The 23,916-nt window shown below is 41.6% G+C and overlaps 1 protein-coding gene across 1 annotated transcript in view; it reads right to left on the bottom strand.

The window, feature by feature from the left end:
* The window catches only part of LOC121873963 (nuclear receptor-binding protein homolog), a 61,189-nt gene extending 45,901 nt beyond the window's left edge, over nucleotides 1-15,288 (bottom strand). Inside the window, exons 1-5 of the mRNA XM_042377842.1 lie at nucleotides 15,256-15,288; nucleotides 13,853-13,993; nucleotides 8,467-8,597; nucleotides 7,594-7,688; nucleotides 6,904-6,987 (exon numbers count right to left, since the gene is read on the bottom strand). Of these exons, the coding sequence (XP_042233776.1) occupies nucleotides 6,904-6,987; nucleotides 7,594-7,688; nucleotides 8,467-8,597; nucleotides 13,853-13,993; nucleotides 15,256-15,288 (484 nt within the window). The remainder of the gene's footprint in view (nucleotides 1-6,903; nucleotides 6,988-7,593; nucleotides 7,689-8,466; nucleotides 8,598-13,852; nucleotides 13,994-15,255) is intronic.
* Nucleotides 15,289-23,916: the final 8,628 nt, after the last annotated feature.

Raw genomic sequence — 23,916 nt, 5'->3', positions numbered from 1 at the left:
GTGAACACATGTGTAGTGGTTCAACCCCCACACATGAAGCAGTGAGCTCTGGCCCTACTGCTACGGGATGCCAGTCAAGTTCAAAATTGGCAGGGGAACTACAAGTTTGGCGAGACATTCCCCCAGGAAGCTGGCTGTAACATCTCCTGCCTTCATTCCATTGCAAGCTACGCAGTTCCAGCAGGCCGCTAAACAGCAATTGTCTTCCCAGCTGGCTGCAATGTCCCTGGAAGTTCCCCCTGCACCTTCTTCCAGTTCTGCCAGAGTGCCTATGTCCTCGCTGCCAGAGAAGTGCAAGTTCGACATGTCTCTGTCGGCTTTTTACAGCTGGAGGAGGTTAATTTCTGCCTGGATACCACTTGCCATTGGTCACAGGTTGACGCAGTGCTCAATATCAGACTACACTGTGCTTCAGACTTACAACGTGCCATCACTGCCGGGTATACCAACGCCCACTGGGAATCCCTGACGCCTGATGAAGCTCTTTACGCACTGAAAGATTTAGTCAGATGTTTGGCTAATGAAGCAGTGTTGTAGGATGTGTTTTTTGGGCTAACCCAGGGATATGATAAGCCTGTCAAAGTGTATATTAACATGTGTTTTCAATGTGCTCTAGATTGTGGTTTTAGATGCACAGATTGTGATAGTGATCTATCTGATTATATGCTTATGAGGAAAATTATTTTGGGTCTTAGGAACCCCATTTTCAAAAGAGATATGATTCAGCTATTTGTTAAGTGTGGTTTGCTCGACAATGTTGTGATGAAATGTAGTTCATTTGAAGTGACCAAGAAGGACGCTTCCACAGAGTTTTGGGGGGAAGGGTAAGCATATGCTGCTGCTGCTGTGCTCAGGCAGGGCCCCATGCTGCCAGACATAGGAGCATCAGTCGCCACTCCATCTACCTGTGCTGTATCTAATATCAAGACTACTGAGGTAATCAAGTGTTCTAACTTCAGCAACTCCCACAGGACCTGGCAGGCCTAAATGCTCTGCCAGGGACCTGCTCTGTTGGCATTGTCAGTCCAATGGTCACCTTTCTAAGTGCTGCAGGAAAAAGGGCAGGTCAGCAGCCCCTGCCCCTTCCCAGCTGTCCGCCACATTTGTTGCTGTGTTTGTCACCCCCCTCCTGTGGCAACGTCAGTAATGCAGTTATGGCGAATTCTCCTAAACTCATGGTTACAGTAAGCCTGCATGGGTCCTCGTCCGCCACCTCTATCCTCGCTGTAGCTGACACAGGGGCTGAAGTGTGTGTGGCAGGACCCCCAAATGTCGCAGCTAGGCCTCCAGGCCACGCAACTGATAAAGGCAGCGTCAGGACTTTACCACATTGCAGGTGACAGAGTGGGTGTTCTGGGTACTGCCAGGTGTAACATCGACCTCGATGGTAAAGCCTTTGTTCCTCTCACTGGGGGCATGCAAGGGATTGGGGCTGGTGCTTGAGGCCTTCCCCTTTTATATTGCTGCCGCAGTAACTGACCATGTGGCTATGACAGAGAAGAATGTCCAATAATTTTCATTCAATACATTCAACGTCAACAAGAACCCTTTGCCTGTCATGACGGGGCCCCCGCATCACATCCATCTATTGAATAATGCTGTCCCATATGCATGCCACACCCCTGCTTCTGTCCTTAAGCATTGGGAGGATGAAGTCAAATACCAGCTGAATGACGACATCCATCAGGGGTACTGCGCCAGGTACCTGCAGGTGAATCTGTTGAGTGGTGCGCCAGGCTGGTCATGGTGGCTAAGATGGACGTGCAGCCTCATTGGACAGTTGACCATCAACGACTTAATGCCTGCTGCTCTAGAGAAGCCCACCACACCCCTGCGCCATTTGACATGGTGTCTGGGGTCCAGCACACTCTTTCAAGACAGTGGTGGATGCATATTGTGGATTTCATCAAGCGGAGTTGGGCGAGTCCAGAAGACGCCTCACTATTTTCATCATCCCTGGGGGAGGTTTCAGTATCTCCATACCCCCATGGGCCACTGTGTAGCCTCGGATGCGTACACCAAACGCTTTGACGATGCCATTCAAGACATTCCCCGAAAATAAAAGTGTGTGGATGACACTCTTCTCTATGACTCCAGTGTTTGCAAGCCTTCTGACATACCTATAATTTTTCGAGACCTGCTTTGAGAATGGCGTGACTCCCAAGGTGAAGAAGTTCAGTTTTTGCCTGAAGGAAGTGTAATTTGTGGGCTTCCACCTGAGGTGAGTGGAATACTACCCCACCGAAGACAAGCTAGCTGCCATTAAGAACTTCCTGATACCTGTGCAGCCCACCATCACTGATATATGGTCTTGGTATGGTCTGATGAACCAGCTCGCACCCTTCATGAGTACTGCTCCAGTGATGCACTCATTCCGGGGCTTGTTGAAGAAACCCACTGGCAAGAAAGTGTACTGGGACCAGCAGCTATAGGGTAAATTTGAGGAGTCAAAAAACACCATCTACACGCTGACCAAGGATGGCCTAGTATATTATGATAAAACAAGGCCTACAGCACCTGTGCCATTTTAAATTGCTGCCATAAATAATCTTCATAAAGTGAATCATGTGACCCACAGCCTCCTCATGCTATCCACACCTAAATTGGGATTTCAGTTACCTTTCAGTCATCATGGAAGATGCACCTCCATTACCGTTAATGGCTACACACACACACACACATTTAAACACCCCACAATTATAAAATCAAAGGTAGATAAAAGATGTTTTCATATTTCTGTTGCTTATCTTTAATTTTGTAAAAATTATTCAGTAATTCTGTAAGTTTTTTAAGCGTTATTCTAGTGTTCTTAACAGATACAGCTGTAGCCAGGTTTCCTGAGGGTGCAGTGTAAGGGTTAAGCTTAAAACTTGTCTCTCCTCAGTTATCATTTATTCATCTCTCACTTTGCTACTTTTCATTCCTCAACTTCCCGAACAGAATATCTCCATCTCTCTTAGGAGTGGATTAAATATTCTCTTCATCCTTTTGTTATTTCTCAGTTTTCCCTAATGTATCTTCTCCACAATTAACGGCAATTTTCACTTGTTCTCTTGACTTTTTCATCATATTCTGTTACTCCCAAAACCGCTTTTTGTTCTCTTTTGGATGTTTTATATCTCTCTCTCATCTTCTAGTCTTTCACTTTTATCCAACTTTATTACACTTGTCACATTTCCATTAACAACTTGAAGCTATTTCCCTCGCTTCATCTATACCCCAATGCTTCTTGATTGTTCAACCACCTTGTTTCTGGTGCATATTTCAACAAATCCTTCCATCTCTCTCCTACCATCCGCAACTGTATTGTATCGTCATTCATCTGAAAATTCACTTTCTAATCTCACAACAACTCCTTACCACCTTAACAGACCCTAATCAGCTCTCTGTCAGACATTGTTTTCAGTTAAAGCACCAATAGATACAGTAAGTCCTCGTATAACATCTCCCCGCTTAACGTTGTCTCGGTACTACGTCGCTACTCTTTAGATACCAATAATTTGTTTAACGTCCCGACGACTCAATTTAACGTAATTTTTGTTTCGTCACGGACTACGTTTTAAGGCGCATCACCCTCTCGTCTGGCCATGCTACGCTCTTTCGGCTTGGTGCGCTACCTCTCATTAGCGGAACATCACAACGTCCCCAAGCGAAGCCAAGCCAGTCTGTTAAGCTCTGTGTGTGCTTAAGTGTTTTTGCTCTAAATACTGTACTCTAATCATCCAAAATGGCTTCCAAGTGCCCATCAAGTGCTACTGATGCTAGAGTTGTGAAGCAGCAGCATAAGATCATTAGCCTTGCTTCGAAAAAAGAGGTTTTAAACCGGGAGGAAGAGTCACTCGCCAGGTCTCAGTGACTTGCCATCCGCCTCCTCTGCTTCACTACCCACCCCACACTCGCTCCACCACCTCCGTCCATCAGTGAGTACAATACAATATTATTTAGTTTATTTATATATTGTAAACAGTATAAGCATACTATTTTCTATAAAAATGCCATTGAATTTCAGTATATATAATGTGTTTCATGGGACAAAGGAAGGTTCAGGAACGTAACTCCCGTATTTTATCTATTTCTTAAGGGGAAAATTGGTCCGCTTAACGTTGTTTTGTATAACATCGCATTTTCAGGAATGTAACCTCGACGTTAAGCGACGACGCCCTGTACTGTATCTTAAACTTTTCACTGTTTCCAATATCTCCGTTCATAATCCCGTAATGTGTACTTTCCATTTTTTCCTTAATTTCAACGCTTTACATTTGGTCACATTCACTACTAGCTTTCACATAGGACACTCACTTTCAAACCCATTCACTGAAATTTGTAACTTTCTTCTGCAATCTGAGCTGTGTCATCTGTAAACACTAGCTGACTCACCCTCCATCTCCGAGCCATATTTCCAATCGTTACACCACCCGATCAATCTGGAACAATGTCAGGTGGGGTTTTTCTGAGACACCACAGTCCCGGTGGATTGAGTTTGCTATCGGAATCGTTGGAATATTTTATCGGGAGGGGGTACTTGCCCGATGAGAGTCCCAATGGATATAAAAATCATTTTCACCCTCCAAATTTTGGTATATTGAGAACTCACTGTACACCATCCCTCTGCCACCCCAGTGAAATATAACCTTCAGAACAAACCTCACAACAAATGCCACCTATAGTAGGAGAAGGAGTGAAGTAACAAATCAATATCAAGCTTAGAGATTCCTTGTGTATACGCTACTGCGTATAAAGTATCAGCCGAGATTGTGATGAAGTGTTTGCATGTATTGTTTCAGACTTTTCCTGTCACTTTCTTCACTCATCTTACACTACTTTCCCCTTCAATTGCTCTCACATGGACTATATGACAAAAAGCAGCACATGGTATAAGTTACCTCAAATCTTTGGTTTAATTTGATTATTACTTATTTCAAAAGCTATGAGAAAACAATACCCCGGTAATAATATTTTGTTATAGCCACTAAATGAAAGTAAAGAATTGGAGCTATTTATTTAATTAGACAACAGTCATTTATGAACTCGATACTTCTGGCAAATGATGCAACTCATAAGAAGCTTCTGAAACATCAATCAACCTACTGTATTTATTTTTCTTTTAGGGAATTCTCAGCTTCTAAATAGACTTATGGTCACAGCTGTACAGTGGTTGATTGAAATCTAAGATGGTTGAATTGGTTTGAGACCTATGTAATCAAGGTCAATAAATTAATAGACTGCAGCATCTCATGTTATGCTTACAAATCTTCTGGCTGTTTATGTAACCCCGGTACGAAGGTGAAGGATAAAATTTCATCAGTTTCTAAATTCCAGTCACAAGTTGGACCCCTGGGGCATAAGATTGTGGCTTCCAGACTTGTAAACTATAGAATTGTGAGTTCTTGATGTAATTGATAAAATCACAAGAACATTTCTGACATGCCTTCTTGGAGGTTCTGTGTATGCCTACCACCTTAACAGTCTTGGGTTTAAGGAGGGGTCTAGCCTGTCACTAACCTCACCACACTAGGCTGCACCACACGAGAGATACAGTACAGTAATAGTTCATAATGAGTCATAGCAAGCTTGCTATTCGAGATAAAAAGGTGAAGTTTGTTGCATTAGCATTGTAAATACATCACCTATAAATAGTTTTATTTAAGTAATCACAATAAAATAATTAATTCATTACGTAAGCATGAGTATGACACAAATTGTAGTGCATGGTTGCCACTCAAGCTCCCAAATGCGAATATTCCTCGCTCAAAGTTTCTATATTTTTTACATAAATTATATTGTACATAGTGTGTCTATAAAAGCTTATTATTTTCGAAATTCATATGAAATTATAACTGTAAATTATTGATTAAACGTACAGGTAATATATAAAAATATTACATACTTTTTTCTTTTTTAAGAAAATAAATGAATTTCAACTTACAAGTTGTTAGATGTTGGAGCACTTGGTGATGTTCCTCCCCCCTCCCGCCCTTTACCCTCCTCCTCCGTGCCCCCACAGTACCGTACTTAGCCAGAACAAGGCGACTAAACCTAGTTTTAGTGGGAGTACGGGTAGTGCGCACTTATGAGGGTGATGAGCGATCATGAGGTAAGCCACGTTACGATGGCAACACTATTTATATTTTTATTTTTAGCCACAACGACATGGCAGGCAATTCCTTTCGCACTATATAACTGCTTGTTGAAGGGCCAGACAATCTATCCCTTGCACTAGAAGGGACAGGGACACTGGGAGAGGCCTCCGGAGGCACCACACTATCACCATGTGGTTCATTCTCCTTGTACTTTTTACACTTTCCCACCCCTCCACTCTCACCAGCAACATGAGAGACGGTTCAAAACTGTGATGAATGAGAAATCAGCACAAGCCAGGAGAAAATGGTGGGAAATGTGGGTCCAAGTTACATCCCGTGCTGCTGAACTACAAAGGGTGACTGGTATGGTCACTCATGTAACCTTGGTGCCAGATCACACCAATGTTGCCAAATGTGAGTCTTGCGCATCTAGCATTCATACGCAAACATATAATAATTGTATTAATTTTTTTTTTAGTTCATACGCAAACTTGCATATGAAAACCCTAAAGCGATAATTCAGATCATATGCAAATGAAAACCCCAAGTGTGTTAACACCTGTTATGTAGAAGAATCGTCAGTTCTACTGCAATTTCATTGTCTAATATTCATCATATATCATTCAAGATTAAGATGCTTTTATTAACAATGCTAACAGTAAAACATATGCACAGAAGTGTTACAGCTAATAGGAGCTATCTCAATATTTTGGTTATATGTTAAATACAATATCCAAAATTATATGACACATAATATCCAACAATATATGACATAAAAATCATATATAATAGGGCAAGTCTAATTTGGGGAAATGTCACCTACTTCCATATTCTGGGGCTATGAAGTGCATGTTCTTCATGTCATCCCTGCAGGTCTTGACATGGGAGTGTATTTGATCTGGTGCCACTGGAAAATAGGACCTTTGTCAGTTTTCCTTCCTTCCGTGACTTGAGAAGCACCACCCTCAGTGCTCAGTGAGCTGTTGGTGAGTCAGAACACACCCTGGTTGTCTAAGGGGAAACATTTGCCCAGACTTACCAATGTGGGTGTCCTGCTCCAAGCAACCAGGATGCACTGAGGTCACCTCCAGCTCACTGCACCCCCATCAGCCCACCGTGGTCACAGCAACGCTCACATTCCCCTGGTTAGTCCCTGCGTGAACGACGCTGTGACCCAGAGAACTGATGACCAAACAGTCTTGTAAATTTACAGAAGCTGTTTATGGGATCTGTCAAGTGATGGACACACAGGGGACACAACTACACTGATGGACTATGGATTATGTCCCTTAACAGTGACATTACATGCACAAGGATTCAGCCCAAACAAGCAGATCCCAAACACAAAGTCCCAAGTCACATCACATTTTATGTACAATATTACATAAAATAGTATTACATTTTAACTTCGGGTAGCACCTATCTCAAGCCACTATTCTCTTAAGAAAATCAACCTTACTGTCTATTACCTTAAATCTACATCAACCAAAAAGTATTTGGTAAATAACTTTACCTGAGCCAATCTTGACGAGGCCGTTGTGCTGGATAAATATGGTGTCGGTGGTGAGGTTGCCGTGGATGATAGGGGGGGAGCACGAATGCAAGTAACTGTAACAAATATAATAGTAAATGGTAATAGGCCCCCCAGGAAGGCTTTTGCAGCAGATCCCTCATAGCCTGGCCTGGGAGACACTCCACACCACCCACTCACTGTCCCAACTATGGACCAGCTCACACAGTGTGCCTTGCAGTGGTTCATGGTTAATAACAGCACACACCACCTGACCCCTGTGATCAGGCAGTGACTGGCCACAAGAGAGGCCAACAACACAACGTGTGAGACACCAGAGTGAGGACTGATATGGTGGGTGAGGGAGACTCCTGGCCTTGCACACGCCACACGTCTCCTCCTCCTGTGGCCCCACCAGCACATGAGCTGCTGGCCTGCCGGATTGTCGGGGCCACACAGCCTCTGTTACCAGGGAGAAACTTTGAGGAAAACTCAAACTGGGTTAATGATATGAGGGAATGAGTCCTGCGTGTGCCAGAGGACTTGTATTAAGGGAAAATTGCCGTAATGTATTAACTGTCGTTCTCAACTACAACAAATAAGAGAGAACTTAAAGATATTGTACAATAATGGTGTCAGTTCGGTAAAAAATTAATATATATGTTCATACAAGCATATTCAAAATGTATCTTGCAACAAACTTTTCTATGAACAACATCCACTAATCCAACTCGCACTCCAATCAATAAGTTCTACTCTTTTAGTTTAGGTTGAGGACTCTGTACATAACCCGGGGTCATCTGTAACCACTCGTCAACCCGGTGACTATCTAGCTGCTAGCCTGAGCCAGAAGAGTCGAGAGTCACAGCAACACACCTGAGAGCTGAGAGGATCTGAGTGCACCAGCGTTTCCAAGACTGCAGAGGTAATTTCTTCACATTCTTTTTGGTCAGTTTCAGGAACTTCTTGAGTGAGCCTGAAGACATGTATTCCGTGATGAAAACAACCTGTAAAAAAATGAACACTATAAGTACCATGCTACACAACCTCAACAGTCACAACAACACGTACAGTAGTGGCTATACACCTGGGTCTCGTTCTTAAAGACACCTACCTATACACTTAACACACCTTTATGTACAAAATAATGGCCTTTGTATTGCAACACGGAATTTAAACATTACCCAAACTCAGCTCACTATGTTAACATTGATTAAGCCGATTGGTGAATTGTGCTGTTTAATAGGTCTTCTGTACACAACCAGCTTTATAGATAAAATATATATAAATTGAGAGCCAGAGCCAGGTCAGTGATCACACACCAAATAAGTCAATTCTACCACTGAAAGACACTGGTTCTCTATAAAAGCTTTAACCTAACACTATGATACCAGCAGCACAGATCTCTCCAGTGACAATTAACCTTTTCAATGGTCAGTGAGAATGTTATATAATACATACGTGTACACATTTAGTACTACTCTTTGAATTTTTTCCAATACCTGTACAGAATATTCAGACTTATGTGCTCATGGTGGGAGGCCATGCGAGATTAGACATTTCAAGAGGCGGCCCTAACTACATAGAGCATTACACGACCAACAACGACAATAATACTATCCTGGGCGTAAACTACCTTCCTCAAACAAGCTATAAATGAAACACAAAACAAAAACAAACACAGTAATTTCGAAGTTCATCAACCAAGTCCCCAGTCCACCAACACATCACTGATAATAATCCAACTTTCTCACTTTTCTTAGTTCTACAGCTTCTCCTTCAACACTGTTCCTCCTTTCGTTCATCCACCAACAACCTAATCTCCAATCGTCCTTAAGGTCACTTCCAATCATTTCTTTTCAATCGTCCTTAAAGTCACTTTCAATCAGTTCTTTTCAATCGTCCTTAAGGTCACTTCCAATCAGTTCTCTTCAATCGTCCTTAAGGTCACTTCCAATCAGTTCTCTTCAATCGTCCTTAAAGTCACTTCCAATCAGTTCTCTTCAATCGTCCTTAAGGTCTTCCAATCAGTTCTCTCCAATCGTCCTTACAGTCACTTCCAATCAGTTCTTTTCAATCGTCCTTAAAGTCACTTCGAATCAGTTCTTTTCAATCGTCCTTAAAGTCACTTCCAATCAGTTCTCTTCAATCGTCCTAAGGGTCACTTCCAATCAGTTCTTTTCAATCGTCCTTAAAGTCACTTCCAATCAGTTCTTTTCAATCGTCCTTAAGTCACTTCCAATCAGTTCTCTTCAATCGTCCTTAAAGTCACTTCCAATCAGTCTCTTCAATCGTCCTTAAAGTCACTAATCAGTTCTCTCCAATCGTCCTTAGTCACTTCCAATCAGTTCTCTTCAATCGTCCTTAAAGTCACTTCCAATCAGTTCTCTTCAATCGTCCTAAGGTCGCTTCCAATCAGTTCTCAATCGTCCTTAGTCACTTCCAATCAGTTCTTTTCAATCGTCTTTAAAGTCACTTCCAATCAGTTCTTTTCAATCGTCCTTAAGGTCACTTCCAATCAGTTCTCTTCAATCGTCCTTAAAGTCACTTCCAATCAGTTCTCTTCAATCGTCTTTAAAGTCACTTCCAATCAGTTCTTTTCAATCGTCCTTAAAGTCACTTCCAATCAGTTCTTTCCAATCGTCCTTACAGTCACTTCGAATCAGTTCTTTTCAATCGTCCTTAAAGTCACTTCCAATCAGTTCTTTTCAATCGTCCTTAAGGTCACTTCCAATCAGTTCTTTTCAATCGTCCTTAAAGTCACTTCCAATCAGTTCTCTTCAATCGTCTTTAAAGTCACTTCCAATCAGTTCTTTTCAATCGTCCTTAGTCACTTCCAATCAGTTCTTTTCAATCGTCCTAAGGGTCACTTCCAATCAGTTCTCTTCAATCGTCCTTAAAGTCACTTCCAATCAGTTCTTCTCAATCGTCTTTAAAGTCACTTCCAATCAGTTCTCTCCAATCGTCCTTAAAGTCACTTCCAATCAGTTCTCTTCAATCGTCCTTAAAGTCACTTCCAATCAGTTCTCTCCAATCGTCCTTACAGTCACTTCCAATCAGTTCTTTTCAATCGTCCTTAGTCACTTCCAATCAGTTCTCTTCAATCGTCCTTAAAGTCACTTCCAATCAGTTCTCTTCAATCGTCCTTAAGGTCACTTCCAATCAGTTCTCTCCAATCGTCCTTAGTCACTTCCAATCAGTTCTTTTCAATCGTCCTTAAAGTCACTTCCAATCAGTTCTTTCCAATAGTCCTTTAAGTCACTTCCAATCAGTTCTTTCCAATCGTCCTTAAGGTCATTTCCAATCAGTTCTTCCTTCAACAATTTAATGCTAGGTCACTCCTTCAAATTATTCAACTACTCAATCCTCCGTGTTGCTTGAGGTCACTTCCTATCCCTTCTGTTCCCATCTGTTTATTTGTTCCCATCTGTCTATTTCAGTTCCCATCTGTCTATTTCTGTTCCCATCTGTCTATTTCTGTTCCCATCTAACTATTTCTGTTCCCATCTGTCTATTTCTGTTCCCATCTGTCTATTTCTGTTCCCATCTATCCCTTCTGTTCCCATCTGTCTATTTCTGTTCCCCTCTGTCTATTTCTGTTCCCATCTGTCTATTTCTGTTCCCCTCTGTCTATTTCTGTTCCCATCATTTCTGTTCCCCTCTGTCTATTTCTGTTCCCATCTATCTATTTCTGTTCCCATCTATTTCTGTTCCCATCTGTCTATTTCTGTTCCCATCTATTTCTGTTCCCCTCTGTCTATTTCTGTTCCCATCTATTTCTGTTTCCCCTCTGTCTATTTCTGTTCCCCATCTTTTCTGTTCCCCTCTGTCATTTCTGTTCCCATCTATTTCTGTTCCCATCTGTCTATTTCTGTTCCCATCTATTTCTGTTTCCCCTCTGTCTATTTCTGTTCCCCATCTATTTCTGTTCCCTCTGTCTATTTTCTGTTCCCATCTATTTCTGTTCCCTCTGTCTATTTCTGTTCCCATCTATTTCTGTTCCATCTATCTATTTCTGTTCCCTCTGTCTATTTCTGTTCTATCTATTTCTGTTCCCCTCTGTCTATTTCTGTTCCCATCTGTCTATTTCTGCTCCATCTGTCTATTTCTGCCCCCATCTGTCTTTATTTGTTCCCATCTGTCTATATTTGTTCTCATTTGTCTATATTTGTTCCCATCTGTCTATTTCTGTTCCCATCTGTCTATTTCTGTTCCCATTTGTCTATTTCTGTTTCCATCTGTCTATATTTGGTCCCAACTGTCATTCTGTTCTCATCTGTCTATATTTGTTCCCATCTGTCTATTTATGTTCCCATCTGTCTATTAATGTTCACATCTGTCTATTTCTGTTCCCATCTGTCTATTTCTGTTCCCATTTGTCTATTTCTGTTCCCCATCTGTCTATTTCTGTTCCCATCTGTCTATTTCTGTTCCCATTTGTCTATTTCTTTCCCCCAGCTGTCTATTTCTGTTTCCATCTGTCTATATTGGTCCCAACTGTCTATTTCTGTTCCCATCTATCTATTTCTGTTCCCCTCTGTCTATTTCTGTTCCCATCTATTTCTGTTCCCCATCTGTCTATTTCTGTTCCCATCTGTCTATTTCTGTTCCCATCTATCTATTTCTGTTCCCCTCTGTCTATTTCTGTTCCCATCTATTTCTGTTCCCATCTGTCTATTTCTGTTCCCATCTATCTATTTCTGTTCCCCTCTGTCTATTTCTGTTCCCATCTATTTCTGTTCCCATCTATCTATTTCTGTTCCTCTGTCTATTTCTGTTCCCATCTATTTATGTTCCCATCTGTCTATTTCTGCTCCCATCTGTCTACATTTGTTCCCATCTCTCTAATTTTGTTCCCCATTTTGTGTATTTTTGTTCCCAAATTATTAATATCATTATTTTTTGCGTCTATCACTTTCATTCCCTTTTTTTTCCTTCAAATTTCCACTTCCATTCACGATTCCTTCTTCTTTCATCATGGTTTTTCTTCCCATTTGCATTCCACAGTCAAAATGTTCACCAGTGCTTGTTTTATCTTTTAACTATTTGAATGAATTGAAATCACCAATACAACCATACAGTATATAGCCTGGATCACGCGCACCTACAGTGATTTACTTGCACAGTATATCATATGTTGGAACTCATTTGCATACTGGATTCAATACACTTTTCTAAAGACAAAAGTAAACTGGACAATTTATAATATTGCATACAGTATATATGTGCCAGCTAGGATAAGTGTGTGAACAAGTGGTGGTGTAGTGTGAACAAGTAGTGGTGTAGTGAGAACAAGTGGTGGTGTAGTGTGAACAAGTGGTGGTGTAGTGTGAACAAGTGGTGGTGGTGTAGTGTGAACAAGTGGTGGTGTAGTGTGAACAAGTGGTGGTGTAGTGTGAACAAGTGGTAGTGTAGTGAGAACAAGTGGTTGTAGTGAACAAGTGGTGGTGCAGTGTGAACAAGTGGTGGTGTAGTGTGAACAAGTGGTGGTGTAGTAGAACAAGTGGTGGTGTAGTGTGAACAGTGGTGGTGTAGTGTGAACAAGTGGTGGTGTAGTGAACAAGTGGTGGTTAGTGAGAACAAAAGTGGTGGTGTAGTGTGAACAAGTGGTGGTGTAGTGTGAACAAGTGGTGGTGGTGTGAACAAGTGGTGGTGTGAGGAGACAAGTGGTGGTGTAGTGAGAACAAATGGTGGAGGTGAGAACAAGTGGTGGTGTAGTGAGACAAGTGGTGGTGTAGTGAACAAGGTGGTGTGGTGTGAACAAGTGGTGGTGTAGTGTGAACAAGTGGTGGTGTAGTGTGACAAGTGGTGGTGTAGTGTGAACAAGTGGTGGTGCAGTGTGAACAAGTGGTGGTGTAGTGTGAACAAGAGGTGGTGCAGTGTGAACAAGTGGTGGTGCAGTGTGAACAAGTGGTGGTGTAGTGTGAACAAGTGGTGGTGTAGTGTGAACAAGTGGTGGTGTGAGTGAACAGGAGGTGGTGTAGTGTGAACAGGAGGTGGTGTAGTGTGAACAGGAGGTGGTGTAGTGTGAACAGAGGTGGTGTAGTGTGAACAAGTGGTGGTGTAGTGTGAACAAGTGGTGGTGCAGTGTGAACAAGTGGTGGTGGTGTAGAGTGAACAAGCGGTGGTGTAGTGTGAACAAGCGGTGGTGGTGTAGTGAGAACAGGTACTGGTGTAGTGTGAACAAGTGATGGAGTAGTGTGAACAAGAACAAAGAACAATTTGAACACAAGAGGTTATGGAACAGTCTTTTAACACATACCCTGGGCTTTTCATTTTTGCTATCAATCCAGTATTTGTGTAACTTGACGATGTTGGGATGGTCCAGCTGGGTCAGGTTATCAAACACTAACCGAATCTTCTCCTCTTGCTCCCGGAAGTTTCGCCGCTCACTAAACCGCACCTGAAAGAAAGACGTCACGTTATTGGGTGAACTTATATATAATGCTGGTGTGTTTGTGAAGTTAGCTGGAAACCCTCAAACCTGGAACTCTCCAATAGCCGGAATTTTCAGGAAAATAAAATTTTCGGAATGATTTTCCGAGGGGCACGTTTTCAAGGAAATTCCAAGAAAATTTTCCTGATACCCAGAAAATTCCGGGGATCCAGAATTTTTTTCCGGGTTAGAGAGATGATGTAATGGGCAATTTCTGGAACTTCCAAGAAAATTTTTCCATTAAATGGAAAATTTCGGGGAGAGGGATTTTTTCCGGCTTTGGGAGTCTTCGCGTTACCTAGAAATCTCTCATTCCAGGAAGTGCTCTGCACCAGTTGTTCCGGCTAACAGAGATATCACTAATATCCTTATTCAGCTTGAAAAACCAAATCAGTAAGAAATCTAGAAAACTTAACGATTTCTTCATGACGCAGATTATTTGAGAACCTAAGATCAAACAGTAAACAACAATGGCGTCCATTGACATAATTTTGAACTCCTCAAAATGTGACAATACATTTACTAGCTTAACAGTGGAACATTTTAAGACAGAAAGATTTATAAAGTGATGCAGGATAACCAGGCAGAGAAGTGTACAATAAAGGCTAAAATATCATCAAATTATATTATCTACCGGACGCGTCAGGTGATTGGCTGAGTGGTGGTGAACGTCGATTTTCATGATTTTTTTCTTCCTCGTAATACCAACACGAGAACGCACCTTATAATATGCGGGGAAAAATCCACAGTGATGTTAAACTCCAAACCTCCCTTACCTACATGACCATGACCCTCGACACGAAGCCACGCCAGACATGTAACAAATGGGAAGGAAATTTTGGACACACACAAAAAAGGGTGAAAGAATAGCTGGACAGTATTTTCACATCCTTTCTGCATGTGTGGCAGAGTGTGGAAGGGAAAGAGAGAGACTTTACGAGCTGAAGACAACAACACCAGCAGGAAGACAGACACAGACTCAACAGAGGAGGAAATGACAAGACAATAAGACGAGAATGAAGTGGGAGACACACACGCAGGATGAATCACAAGGACACAGCCTTTACTAGATAACAGTTGCTGACACATATGACACAGTGGTAGACACATGGTGGTACAGGCGACATACTGACACATATGACACAGTGGTAGACACATGGTGGTACAGGTAACATACAGACACATATGACACAGTGGTAGACACATGGTGGTACAGGCGACATACTAACACATATGACACAGTGGGAGATATACTGACACATGACAGATACAGCACATTGACACAGACATATAAAAGGACATGGGTAAATATAGTGTCACAAGGCAGAGTTCGACACACAAACATTCAGTCAGAGGCAATATGTTGAGGATTAAGGCAGAACAGCTGGGGAAACCTCTCAGTCAGTCAGTCAGTCAGTCAGTCAGTCAGTCAGTCAGGTAGGTAGTCAGATAGGTAGTCAGACAGTCAGTTAGGTAGTCAGTTAGTCGGTCAATAAATTAATCAGTCAGTCAGGTAGTAGGTTAAACAGTCAGTCAGTCAGCTAGTTAAACAGTCAGTCAGTCAGTCAGTCAGTCAGTCGGTTAGTTACTCAGTCAGTCAGTCAGTTAATCAGACAATCCATCAGTCAGGAGAGGCATTCATACAACAGCTAAATAAGAAATCGAAATTATTCACACTTTTTCACTCACTCATGGCTAAGTTATTTGCTAATTGATGACTCGATTTTACCTTCAGTGTCGTCAAAGGTTCATATGAAGATTAACCCCTCAGTTTATTTTACCTGTTGACTGTACATCCTAATGCTAACCTAACCTAAACTTAACTCATTACTCAACCTAAGCTAACCTAACAATAACTCATTACTCAACCTAAGTTCACCTAACCTCAACTCATTGCTCAACCTAAGCTAAGCTAACGCTTAACTCATAACTCAACTTAACCTAACTTAACCTAACTTAACTTTAACCTAACATAGAATTAAGGTGTTTAATCTTCAGGTGATCCTACCCCTTCACCTATACAATCATCAATATTAAGTAGAGATACGAAAAAAAATCTGGGTGATCAATGTAAACAAAGTGGTGATATTTTACGATTTCGGGCAAGCATAAATGAGTATTGTATAGTCTAATTTATTTTATTACAGCGATTTTCAACCAATGTGCCGCGGCATATTAGTGTGCCGCGAAGCATCCGGAGGTGTGCCGCGGGAGTTTAAATAGCATTTGGATACGTTTTGACATTACTGGTACTTTTATGGAGCGCATTAAACTCCTTTTTTTCAATGATGCAATTAATAAACAAATGTGTTCTTCATTAAAAGCCCAAATGGCAGTTTTAAATTCTTCTTAATTCCTTAGTGTACAGGAGTAGATCCGCCAATCAAATCTATCCTTAAATATTGATGGTGTGCCTCGACCATTTTAGTGCCTGGCTCACTGTGCCGTCAGATGAAAAGGGTTGAAAATCACTGGAACATAACACAGCTGAAGAGCGAGTATGTCAGATTGGGAACTGTCTCAGGCGGGTCAGACGGGGTTTGTCTCAACATCTCCACACCTCCTGTTGTAGGTCAAATGGGATCCAGTCCTACTGAGCTTGTCTTCACTTGACTTGATTCTTCCCCTCCACCCCACCTGACCTGACCTGACTATTAAACCTGAAGCCTTTTAGGGAGATGGTTTCGTCAGGGGTGAGTTTCATTAGGATTGGAACCTATTATGACTGGAGCCTAAGAGTAAGGATAGGGTTGAGGTATATTATAGTGCAATAGGGCTGAGGCTTAATAGGACTGGAAATCAATCCCAGTGGTTAGGATAGGTTAGGTTGTTATCCCTACTAACCCACCCGACCACCATGGGTTCAAGCGTCAACAAATAGGGAAGCTAATTTTTCATCAATCAAACGAAACTTTTGGAAAGAAGCGAATTATCAAGTATGAGAGAGAGAGATTTTGACTTCCTCGCTCGCTCCCAAAATATTTGAAGGAGGACCATATTCCGCATCCAAAATAAATATTGCGAAAATCATACCGCCAAAACGCTTCTCTGCCTCCAGGTGTCAAAAATGTTTACAAGGTAAAACTTGCGAGGGGAAAAAGGTAAATATATGAAGGAAAATACCTATCTCTTCTCTCCCCAATCCTGCCTCTTCCTCAACTCTCTTCCTCAACCTCTTCCCCAATTCCCTTTCTCTCTTCCTCAATCCCCTTTCTCCTTCCTCTTACTCCCCTTTCTCTTCCCTCTCACCCCTCTTCCCCTCCCTCTCTCTTCCTCTACCCCTCTCTTTCTCTCTCTCTTCCCTCTTCTCCCCCTTTCTCTCTCTCCTCTCCTTCTCTCTCTCTTCCCCTACCTCCTTTTCTCTCTCTCTCTCTCTCTCTCTTCCCTCTCACCTCCTTTCTCTCCCTTCCTCTACCCCCTTTCTCTCTCCCCACTTCCCCTCCTCTTCCCCACCCCCTCTCTTTCTCTCTCCTTCCCCACCCCCCCTTCCTCTCACCCCCCTTCTCTTCCCCCCCTCTCCTTCCCCATTCCCCCTCTCCCCCACCCTCTTCCTCCCACCCCTCTTCCTCTACCCCCTTTCTACCCATTCCTCTCTTCCTCAACTTCTCTCTTCCTCAACTTTCTCTCTCTCATTCTCTCTTCCTTAACTACTACCCTCTCTCTCTCTCTCTTCCTCTACTACTTCTCCCTCTCTTTCTCAACTTATCTCTCTCTCTCTCTTCCTCAACTTCTCCCTCTTTCTCTTCCTCAACTACTTATCTCTCTCCTTTATCTTTCCTTCCTTCTTACTTTTTCTGTTCAATTCTCCCGGTGACCCAGATGAAAGGAAGTCGGATATATCCACGCCCTCATACCTAACCTGACATATCCACGCCCTCATACCTAACCGGACATATCCACGCCCTCATAACTAGCCGGACATTTCCACGCCCTCATACCTAACCGGACATATCCACGCCCTCATAACTAGCCGGACATTTCCACACTCCTCATACCTAACAGGACATATCCAAGCCCTCATAACTAACCGTACTTATCCACGTCCTCATACTAACAGGACATTATCCGGACATTATTACGCCTGCAAAGCTGAAGTTGAACTACCTTTAAACATATACTGTACTGGTATTTACTGTAAAACGAAATGACAGACTGAGCCTCAGTCACAGAAAAGCCCAATCCAGAGCTGAGCTGAGCTAACCTAACCTAACCTAACCTAACCTAACCTAACCTAACCTAACCTAACCTAACCTAACCTAACTTAACCTAACCATTACGATTGGTGGTTCAGCCCTAGAATCCTAAAGTCAATTTCCCCAGATCGGATCCCGTGGTACTTAGGGACCCCCAACCTATATTTAATACTGTATTAAACACCCTAGAATACAACAGAATAAATCACTAATATGTATACAATAGAATAAAATCACTTATGGCTACAATTGAATAAAAATCACTATTATGGCTACAATAGAAGTCATTATTATGGTTACAATTTAATGTCCCTATATTCATGCTAAAAAATACAAAAACAATATCTGGTTACAAACGAATACAATCATAGTAATCCGCAAAGCAACAAAAATCATTATAATCCGATTACAAGAAACCACTTTCGGTTATCAAGGATGTTATCACTGTATCCAGTTATAAAGTAACAATAATCACTGTATTCAGGTTGCAAATGAAAAAATAAAGGTATCCTGGTTACTGTAACCTAATTTACAACACTGGTCAGAAAAGAAACCAATATCGGCATACAGTATATATCCAGAATAAACTATCATATCCTGTTACAAAATAATCTTTCACTATATCCTGTTTAAAATGAAAAAAGGAGCTTTACATTAGTTACAACATAAAAAATATCTATATCCTGGTTACAATAATAACTATATCCTGTTTTCAATTTTTTTTAGCTATATCGTGATAACAAAGAAACAAAAATTAGATAATGCTTACAATAATCACTGTATCCTGTTTTAAAAATACAAATATTTATCCTGCTTACTACAATCAGTTTCGTTTCACAAAGGCAATATAAATAGCAATATCCTGGTTATAAAAAATGATCGAGACTGAATTTGGCAGACTTGAACTATATAGCAGTGTGTTATGTCTAGCGTAAACAAATACAATCCCTCCGCTATTTTACTCGTCTATTTCCACGACAAACAATAAATAATTTTGGCAACTAATAGATGTACAAAAAATCAATGACGTTGATAAAATATATAAATTAGGGAAAAGGTGTTAAAAATTTACGGAGGTTCGGTTTGGCAACATCATTCGTCTGGGTCGATGCAGCTCAAGGGCGTTCGCTTCTGGAAAAATATGGACTGGCCCGCGTGCGCAAATCACACCCACGGCCCACTCAAGTGTAAAATTTTAACAAAGCGTGAAAAAAAGATAGGCGACTACATCCATCATCAAAAGTATATGTTATACCTTGAGATTATCAAGTAAGAAATAAGACAGTGTTTAAAGCGTGTGACACGTACGCTATAGGGAACAGCGAGCCAGACATGTACAGTATAGCTAAGGTTTGTCGTTGGTACCCCTGACTAGACAGGCTCCTCAGACACACGCAGATTTCACAATTTTACACAAATTCGACATTGAAATTTTGAAATAAGTATAAGTTTGTAGTTTACTTATATTCTTAACGTTAGTTGCACACACTTACCTAGTAATGTTTACCAGGTACCTAAAGTTGAATAAACGTTACTGGACGTGTCCTCCCACGTAACAAAGAAAACGTTTGTTGTTAAAGCTGGGTGAGGGAGGACTATATTCACTTAAAGTTCAGGTCTGTTGTGTAAAAGGTAACACCAAGATGTTTTTGGAACTTTTGTACGTATGTGTGATTAATGAAGACGTTTATCATATACCTAGGAACTTAAAAATATGTGCCCTGCTAAATTGGAACAAATACAAACGAAAAACCCGGGTGCTGGAGATACGGTACAGGAAGTATCTCCAACACACCAGAATTTTTTTTACATGTTGAAGTTCAGAGGTTCGGAGTTGGCTTGGCATTGATTTTTAGGACCATGGACATAAGATTTTTTTATACCGAGATTTTAAAACAGCATCGTGTCAACCTACAACCTCGGGTAAGATACGTTATTGGTTGGGTTATTCTAGACTACATAAGAAAAAATATTCAACATTTATGGAAATATTCTAGTTAAAAATCAGGTCACCTGATGAATAGGCACCCCAGGTTATTTCACCTAACATTAACTATATCCTAACCTAACCAAACCTAACACGTCCAGGTAGTTGGGGGGTTAATCTTACGTGATCCCAGAATTCTACCGTAAGTTAAGGCCACCTAGTACTTGTAGCAGTAAAGCGATACCTGTACCTAAAATCATGCTTGTTTTTTAACTAATTACATAAATAAACGTATAAACTTGTAAACCTGTATGTAAACTTATAAACCTGTACTTTAACTTGTAAACTTATACTTAACTTGTAAGTAAACCTGTACTTAAACTTGCATGTACACTTGTAAACCTGTACTGGAACTTAAATTCAAGGTGGAGTACAGTATGAACTTTACAAAGTCTGCCTCTAGTGTATAATTTAGTGATTTACCCGAGATAACGAGAGCCTACAGTATTTATCAGGTGACTTTCAAGAGAGATCCAACAACACACGGTAAGTTCAGCCACGTCAATAATATGTTGTTGTTGTGTTGGGCAATTTTGTATCTCTTATTGTGGTTAAATAAAGTGCGCCAATTTAATCTCCAGTCCACAACAATAACAAAAAAAATAATTTTATTACTCCATTACATAGTTTGAAAGTTTAAAGTATTTTTTTCTTCATGTTTTGTATTTCAAGACGATTGGGATGACCTAAGACTAACTTAAGATTTCTATTCCAGACACGACAAAGAAAAACTCCAGCGTGTCCTTGGGTGTCGGTTTACGATGAGAATTTCCCCTTAGTGAACAAATATAACTAAACCTCACAGACTGACTTACGATAATGAACAAAATATCAATGAAAAAACACACACACCAAAATCACAATGCCTCTACTTAATACTATATTACATTATTTAATTTAACTCCAACTGGGACACAAAACTGAGGTCGAGGATTATTTTTAACATAATCCTCCTAACATAAACAAGACCTTCCATACACAGTGAAAGTAATACAAATAAAAACCACAAATGTATATACCTTTAGTTAGATGTTATAGATGATTATAGGGACATACCAAAATGAATATAAACGTTTGTAGTGATGCCTCAATTAGGTATGGATGCTCATCAAAAATTACCCCAGTCTTAAATGTGATATAACTACCACCACCCCTACCACAGTTCCTGTACCTGTAACACACCACCACCCCAACCACAGTCCTGTACCTGTAACACACCACCAACCCCTACCACAGTCCTGTACCTGTTACACACCCACCACCACCACCCCCTACCACAGTCCTGTAACACACCCACCACCACCACCCCTACCACAGTCCTGTACCCTGTAACACACCCAACAACCACCACCCCTACCACAGTCCTGTACCTGTAACACACACCCACACCACCCCCACAGTCCTGTACCTGTAACACACCCACCACCACCACCCCTACCACAGTCCTGTACCTGTAACACACCCACCACCACCCCTACCACAGTCCTGTACCTGTTACACACCCACCACCACCACCCCCTACCACAGTCCTGTAACACACCCACCACAGTCCTGTACCTGTACACACCACGACCCCTACCACAGTCCTGTACCTGTAACACACCCACCACCACCCCTACCACAGTCCCACCTGTAACACACCCACCACCACCCCTACCACAGTCCTGTACCTGTAACACACCCACCACCACCCCTACCACAGTCCTGTACCTGTAACACACCCACCACCACCACCCCTACCACAATCCTGTATCTGTAACACACCCACCACCACCACCCCTACCACAGTCCTGTACCTATAACACACCACCACCACCACCCCTACCACAGTCCTGTACCTGTAACACACCCACCACCACCACCCTTACTACAGTGTTCAACAAACAAGCTGGTAACCGCAAACGCGGCCCCGCCAAGTTCAAGATAGGTAACAACACTATTGACTATGTTTCTTCTTTTAAATATCTTGGTGTTTCCGTCCCTTGTACCCTACCTGCCATACAACAGCTAACCCGCCAATGTACTGACAGACTGAGACCTCTGAAGTGAAAGGGTACAGCCCGCACTATGGTGCTAATATTAGAATTGTTAAAACAATGTACCTAGGCTATATAAGATCTCTGATAGATTACCACGCACCAGCCCTGGTCATTCGTGACGGGAAAGGCGTTGACAAGCTCGAGAAAAATCAAAATAAAGTCCTCGAATCATCCTAGGATGTCCCATGAGCACTAAAGTACTTAATATGAGGAAAGAACTAGGTATACCCAGTGTTAAAGATAGAATAATTGAAGTCAACCTCATGATAGCCGTGAGGCTTGCGTAGATCCTGATATTGTTTCCTTAAAATTGCTAGAATGTATGAACCATGGACTGCTGAGTCTAAATGGATCTAAACTACAGCTACACATATGAAGATGTTTGGACTAAACCACCTGTACAAAGTTGAGACACAACAGCGCCTGCCACCCTGGCGGACAGTTCCCTTCGATATCACAATACCGACGTATCCGCCTACAAAATTAATTATACAAAGCATTTATCTCCAACACTGCCAATTGAGAGCTCTTGAACACAAACACACTCGACAGACTGATGATAATATCACACAGACCATCTACAGTGGATCTAAACACCGCCTGTGGAGGGCTGTAAGTGCTATTGTTGACTAACCTACAACATTATTATAGTTGAAAAAGTAACAACTGGGCATCCACTCTACAAACTGAATTAGTTGCCATACTCACAGCTATTAAATTCATTGAAACCACTGTTACTGACAGTCTCATCATCACTGAAACTCTATCCTCACTACTTGCCCTTGGCACCCTCGACTCAGGTTGTCACGCTCTTGTCTCTGAAGCCAGACACAAATATGCGTGCCTTGTTGACCGGGGTGTCAGGGTCAAACTTATTGTGGTCCCCTCTCCACATACCTCATAAACAAGTTGATCCCTCACAAACTCGCGTCTAACAAAGACACCGTTGAATACAATTTGATGTCAAAAACCATAAACTTCTATGGAAAAAACTTATTGATGGTTGACGCAAAGAGCTAGTGCAAACAGGCACTAGTCGATCCATAATTACCATGATGAGATGTATCAGTGAAACATGTATATGGAGCAAGCAACAAGATCACTAGATTACAAGATGTTGTAACCGCTGAGTAAGGTAGGATATAAGTACCTTTGGCAGTATGTTCCTCAAGCAAATGTACACAAAACTATGTAAGTGTGTGGCCAGACATATGGCCACACACTTGCCTTACACGTCTCAACTGTGTGAAGATAGAACCTTTTAGGGACAGGTCCAAACACACTGTGTGCGAAATGGCACAACACTTCATCTCTAATGGCAAGATAATTAATTGTCCTTTGTAGTAACCAAATGCGCAATGTGATACTTCTCACGTAAATATGAATAACAAAGTGTGAGGCCAGACATACTGCCCACACGCCTGTTCTCACGCATTTGTGAATAAGTTTCCCTTTATGTGGAACTAAACAAATAATGTAATTGAAATACAGTGTAACATTCAGTGCCATAATATCCTGACAGCGAGAATTATGTATTGACTCTTTGTAAACTCTACTCTGTAATCCTTTGCTACGCTCACAGGATGAGTGTAAGTACTATACTACCTCTGTGGCAAAATCAATCGCCTTTTACAGTCTGCACTTGCTCACACCCACCACCACCACCCTACG

The sequence above is a fragment of the Homarus americanus genome, unplaced genomic scaffold (assembly GCF_018991925.1).
Source record: "Homarus americanus isolate GMGI-L3 unplaced genomic scaffold, GMGI_Hamer_2.0 scaffold25827, whole genome shotgun sequence".
Taxonomy (NCBI): Eukaryota; Metazoa; Arthropoda; class Malacostraca; order Decapoda; family Nephropidae; genus Homarus; species Homarus americanus.
This window is presented reverse-complemented; position numbering and strand designations above follow the sequence as displayed.